This window comes from Cornus florida, unplaced genomic scaffold (assembly GCF_030987335.1).
Source record: "Cornus florida cultivar Cherokee Brave unplaced genomic scaffold, ASM3098733v1 CherokeeBrave_3.0.0_Hap2_Chr08, whole genome shotgun sequence".
Taxonomy (NCBI): Eukaryota; Viridiplantae; Streptophyta; class Magnoliopsida; order Cornales; family Cornaceae; genus Cornus; species Cornus florida.
Window position 1 is genome coordinate 75,999,176 of NW_026775578.1, and position 6,233 is coordinate 76,005,408.

The window sequence follows — 6,233 nt, forward strand, 5'->3', positions numbered from 1 at the left end:
TGGCCTACTTGCATTTTGTAGCTTAACACTGTGGTTTCAATGTTATAGCTAGTTAGCATGGCATGTTATAGCTTGTATGGCATGAGGACATGAGTGGATGATACCCTATTCACTTAAGCAGAAAACTCATTGGTGTTAGCAAGACACATTTTTTCCTAGTCTCTACACATTCCCTTCATAGCTATTTGATTAAATGGTGTGATGGAAATGACACTTTCTTCAATTTTTTTTTTTTTTTAATCCGGACAAACTAGGGAATTTTTTTAATCCTGACAAACTAGGGAAACCCGCTCAAGTAACTGGGCACTCTACCAACTAGGCCACTGAGTAATGGCAATGAATGTGAACTTATTTGATTGCTTCTTCTACTTGACCAAAACTTCTTCCAGCAAGCAAAAATTCTGATCCAATCCTTAACACCTGCTCTGTTTAGTAGCTACGGACATCATAATCACTGCATACTAGCTAACTAAACAGCCAACACAAGTTCAACATTGATCTTGACTTGGCTAGCATGGCCACGATGGACTCAAATATTAGTTTATACTTTACAATAGTGATCTCCCACTTTAAAAAAGAAAAAAAAAATTACACATGGTTTTGCAAAGTCATCACTTGGATGGAGATAAAAGTTGCAAATGATACTTTAAGAGAAAAGCTAGGTGTGACATTCATTAAGGAAAAAAAATAAGAGACTCAGAGATATTGCGTGAGGCGAGGAGGAAATTTAATTATTGAAAGGTAATAGAAAAGAATGTGGTAGGTTTTAGGATGTTAACTTGCGCTTGGGGGTTTGTGGTTCCTTTCAAGTCAACAACTGAATATATTTGACATTTTATTAATAGATATCTAATTTTTATACTTTGCATGTTTATATACATATATAGTAAATGCTTGTATTGATTGACTCTAGAGTTGAATCACACTCTTTTGGCAATACTAATGATTTAAGTGCATCTACAATGGTTTATTTAATATGTGGTGAACCAGTTCAATTCAGATTGTTATTGAGATTTTTTTGTAATATTTAATACACTTTTGTGGAACTATTTTCTTAATTGAAGAGTCTGAGTTGAATTGGTCCACCAAGTCTCAATGAATTAGGATCATCTAATAATTTTTCGCATAAAAGAGTCGCATCCTTGAAATATAGAAAGCCTATTACATGGTCCTGAGACCATTGATCTCGGCCAATCACAAAGCGACATATAAGCAAAAAGCTTATTAATAATGACATAAAACTTGCACATTTGTTTATGTCGTTTCGTGATTGAATGGACCAAAAAGTTTATTGACAATAACATAAAATTGACGCATTTAGAGAAGACGCGATTTGTGAGTTTTATTTTTATTTTTATTTTTTTATATGTAGGATCCACTACTTCGAGAAAGAGAGGTAAAGGAAGGAATTAATGCAATGGGCCTAACCTAGCCCAAACCACTCGCCACAAGACACGCCCTACTGCAGCGAGTTAGGTCAATTATTTTAAGTGTTATTGCCTCTTTAAAGTGTAGATATGGTGGTGCTCTCTCTCTTCATAAAGGTATCCGTAAGTCTGCAACTTCTCTTAAGCATTGTGTTAATTTCTTCATTGATTATCCATTTGCTTGCAACAATTTAAGGGCTTCGTTTCATTCCCAAACTGGTAGTCAAACCCAATTTATGTAGACAGTCAAAAATCAATTCAGATTTGAGTTCACAAACCTTAATGATGCACTGGCAATGTTTAATGAAATATCTCAAATGCAACCTCTTCCTTCAATTGTGCATTTTACTAAATTGTTAGGGGCCATTGTGAGAATGAAACATTACACCACTGCTATTTCTTTGCTTAAGCAAATGGAATCCTCAAGAACGGTAGAGTCAAACGAGTATACTCTAGGCATCTCAATGAATTGTTACTGCCATTTGAATCGGATCGATTTGGCTTTCTCTGCTCTGGGGAGAACTTTGAAGCTTGGTTATGAAGTGAACAGTGTGATGCTCATGCCCCACTACATTTCATCATTTTCATTCATATTATTGAATGAAATGGTGAACCAAAAAATCAACACTTTGATGAGGGGGCTCTGTACCGAGGATAAAATAGGTCAGGCAGTAAAGTTGTTTAATGACATGGGGGCAAAAGGATTTCGACATAATATACTTACTTGCGGAACGATTATAGATGGTTTGTGCAAAACGTGGAACACTAGCGCGGCTATTGAGTTGGTTAAGAAGATGGAAGAGAGAAATTGGGAAACCAATGTCATTGTCTATAACATGATCATTGACAGTCTTTGTAAGGACAGATTGGTAGCTGAGGCCTTTGACTTCTTTTCAGAAATGATACATAAAGGCATTTCTCCAGATGTTATTACTTACACCTCCTTAATCTTTGGCGTATGCAATTCAAACCAGTGGAAAGAGGCTAAAAGATTATTGAATGAAATGGTGAACCAAAAAATCAAACCGGATGTAAGAATCTTCACTATATTGGTGGATGCACTTTGCAAGGAAGGGAAGCTTGCAGAAGCAGTAGAAATAGTTGAAGTGATGATGCAAAAAGGTGTGAAGCCTGATACAGTCACTTACAATGCACTGATGAACGGTTCTTGTTTGCAAAGGAAAATTCACGAGGCAAAGAAGATATTTGATTTGATGGTTGGTAGGGGTTGTGCCCCTAATATTCAAAGCTATACCATCTTGATTAATGGATATTGTAAGAAGCAAAGAATGGATGATGCTCTCAGACTTTTTCAGGAAATTTCCCGGATGAGATTGATTCCTAATCCTGTTACTTACAATACTCTTATAGGTGGTTTCTGTCATGTAGGAAAACCTCTAGTTGTGCAACAACTTTTAAATGAGATGCGAGCCCGTGGCCAACATCCTAATGTTATAACGTACAATACTTTGTTAGATGGATTGTGTAAGAACCAATGTCTGGCTGAGGCAATGACCTTGTTTCGAGACATGGAAGAAAGTGGACTGCATCCTAATATTGTGGTTTACAGCATCCTCATTGATGGTATATGCAGAGCTGGAAGCATTAAAGATGCAAAGGAACTCTTTTATAGTCTTCCTTCCAAAAGGTTGCAACCTAATGTTCACACATATAGTATTATGATCAATGGACTTTGTAAGGAAGGGTTGTTAATTGAAGCAAACATTTTGCTCAGGAAAATGGAAGGGAGTGGTTGCTCACCCAATGGTTGCACTTACAATATAATTGTGCAGGGATTTCTTCGAAACAACGAGACGTTAATGGCAATGCAACTTCTTCAAGAAATGGTTGAGAAGGGGTTCTCTGCCGATTCATGTACTGTGAGCCTTCTATTGGATTTACCAAATAATAGTGGATTAGATCAGTCGATTTTAGAGATGCTCAATAGGTTTCTATAATCTCTATTGGGGTTTCTTATGTTAGGTGGAAGAGTCATAGTTGTTGGCCTTGTAGTGTGCTATATGTATGGCCTATTGATGCTTGTATCAGTGTCTTCTACATGTTTTGGGGGTGAAATTGTTGTTCCATGAGAAGAACGAAGGAGGGAACCTGAGTTGGGTGATGTTGGGGAACTAAAAAAGAATGCTGGAGGGATTTGTATGTAACCGATTGACTAGATGGGATAAGGAAGGTGGCTAGGTGAATCTGAAGATAGCAAAATTGCTGCTGAAGCAGATGGGAATGGTGTTTCAATGACCCCAAAGAGATACGAGTTTCCAAGCTTTGAAATTTACCAAAGACTCTGTGCTTATCATCTTTGCCTTTGTCTGTCAGGATGTTTCAAGAATGGTACCTCATCAACTTCATTTTCCTTTTTTGTTTACACTTTGTACTATGAGGGTATGCTGTCCTTACTTTTCCTCTTAATTGCTTGATGTTAATAAACTTATTCTCATTACCAACACTTTCGAATCCATCAAATATTTCTGTTGCATCTTCACTTTCCTTCTAATTGTTCTGATTTACCCATTGCACTGACACAATAACTGATTCCTCATCTCTTAGCTTGCAAAGGATTCCTCCTTTGGTCTGTAAGGTAGAGTGAGTTTCTGGAAGAGTTGATGCCTCCTTTGGTCTGTATCAAACCCTTATAACAATGACAATATTGAAAACATTTCATCCGGTAAGTTTGTATTCAAATTTTATTAGTGAGGTTCAAGTTTACTGTGTCAAAGAACCCTTACAACAATGACAATGTTGGAAACATATCGTTGGTTAGTTTGCATTTGAATTTTATTTTTTGTATTTTTAAAATTTTGATAAATTTTTAATATCTATATTAATTGTTTTGTTTTGTTTTCCTAGGAGTGTGGTAGGGCTATTGTGGATATTGTCTTCCAGTGTTATAAAACATGTTATTTGTATATTGAGCTAATCTGTAGTTCTTCATGTAAACAAAATTGAAGTGGTTGGGAAGCAGCACAAAGAAATACATTGACGTCCAAAATTAATGTTGGACAATCTCATATATGTAAGGATAAAAATGATGATGATGATGGAAAATTTTAACATATTTGAAGCACTTGATTTGGATCTGGACAATCTTAATGATCTTCTAACTATGCTGATCGTGAAGAAAATTGGAAAATTATATATTAGAGTCAACAAATAAAAGTTCTCATGATAATATGTTAATATGAATGTATTTATTTATTTATTATTTTTTTTTTTTCTAATCAGAACAACACATATGTATGTATATTAAGAAGCAGAGGTGGATAAATCCTCTTAAAATACATCAAGAAGCCAACCTGGCCAATTTTGCCAATGCAAATCCATATTCTCCATAAAAGACATTCAATATCTTGAACAATGTATACTTTCGTCATTTTTATCCTGAATTTTTAATGTTTTCAAATAAAAAATCAGATTATATTCATTCATTTATAAATGTATTTTTTCCACACCGTATGTTACCAAGTATGATAAATCGACCATGTTAGCTAAACAACACATAAATATCATCAATAGTCTACAATTAGCAACAAATATAAATATCATCTGTACTAGTCTACGTTGCAAGTTGGTTATTTTCAATTTCATTCACATATTTAAAATTCATATTGTTATGCATGTCGTGTTTATAGTATACTCCAAGAGATTAGTAATCGTGGATCTATTGTTGCAACCATTCCTGTTGGTGATTCACTCTCTTTATCTATTTCTTCAAGAGGAGTACATGAAGAAAGTAAGGGCATGCCCTCACATTACATTACAAGCCTCACACATGTAGTACAGAAAACCCACTTCTAATACAGAGAGAAGATAAGGTTGAGGAGGTCTTTCATGTAAAGAATAAACTGCTTACGAAAAAATAAGCTGCTGCATCATGTAAAGAATAAGCTGCTGCTCAGGAGGTCTTTCAACCTCCTGAGCAGACATTTGGATCCCTTGGTGTAGCCTATAGTTCCTCTCCCCCCATAAAGCTCAGATGGCAGCTGAGAATATCATCCTGCTCAAGTTGGACCTATGAGAATCAGCACCAAATTCGTCAATACACCAATGCGCTAAGCTGTCTAACGAGACACACCCATGCATATTCCAATGCATCACCTCAGCAAACCATCACCAAAATTGTCATGCAAATGAACACTCAAAGAAAAGGTGCTCGAAATCATCAGCATGTACTAAGCAATTCATGCATGTAGGTGCTAAGCTTATGCCTCTTTTCTGCAGGTTGCAAAAAGTATGGGTTTGTTTTGCAATGCAAGACAAGTAGTGACGCTGGTTCTCGACCTCCCTTTGTTCCAACACAAAACACCCCAAGGAATGTGAATTTGCCCACTGCAGGCATTCCATATCATTGTGCAACTGTATTAAGGTAATGACACTCTGAGCTTGCTGCATGTTGGAGCTCTCTAGTTGCCAAGACCTATTGTTAATAAATCAGTCACATTCAGGGAGGCATATCTAGGAAATTGGAATTGTCCCACACACCTGTGTCCAAATTTTTGTAGGAGAGTGCCACCGTCACACCAAGTATCATTAAACAAGCTGATTGAATCACCAAAAGAGATTTTATAGGTAACATGCTTCTGCATTTCCTCTCTGACAGAGACCAAGTGTTTCCAAGTTGTAGAGTGATATGATGAAGGAATGGCTAGCCAATAAGAAGACCCTTTGATGTACCTGGAGTGAAACCATGAGATCCAGGTTTTATCTTTTCTGAATAACAAGTCCCACACATGACAGCAGGAGAATGCCTTCTGAATATCACTACTCTTTCTGATGCCAAACCCACCTTCA

At 36.4% G+C, this 6,233-nt stretch overlaps 1 protein-coding gene across 1 annotated transcript; it reads left to right on the top strand.

The window, feature by feature from the left end:
* The first annotated feature begins 1,545 nt into the window (after nt 1-1,545).
* LOC132268694 (pentatricopeptide repeat-containing protein At3g22470, mitochondrial-like) lies at nt 1,546-3,896 on the top strand. Its single transcript, XM_059769495.1, has one exon. It carries the CDS (start codon nt 1,724-1,726, stop codon nt 3,383-3,385), a length of 1,662 nt encoding a protein of 553 aa, XP_059625478.1. The 5' UTR covers nt 1,546-1,723; the 3' UTR covers nt 3,386-3,896.
* Nucleotides 3,897-6,233: the final 2,337 nt, after the last annotated feature.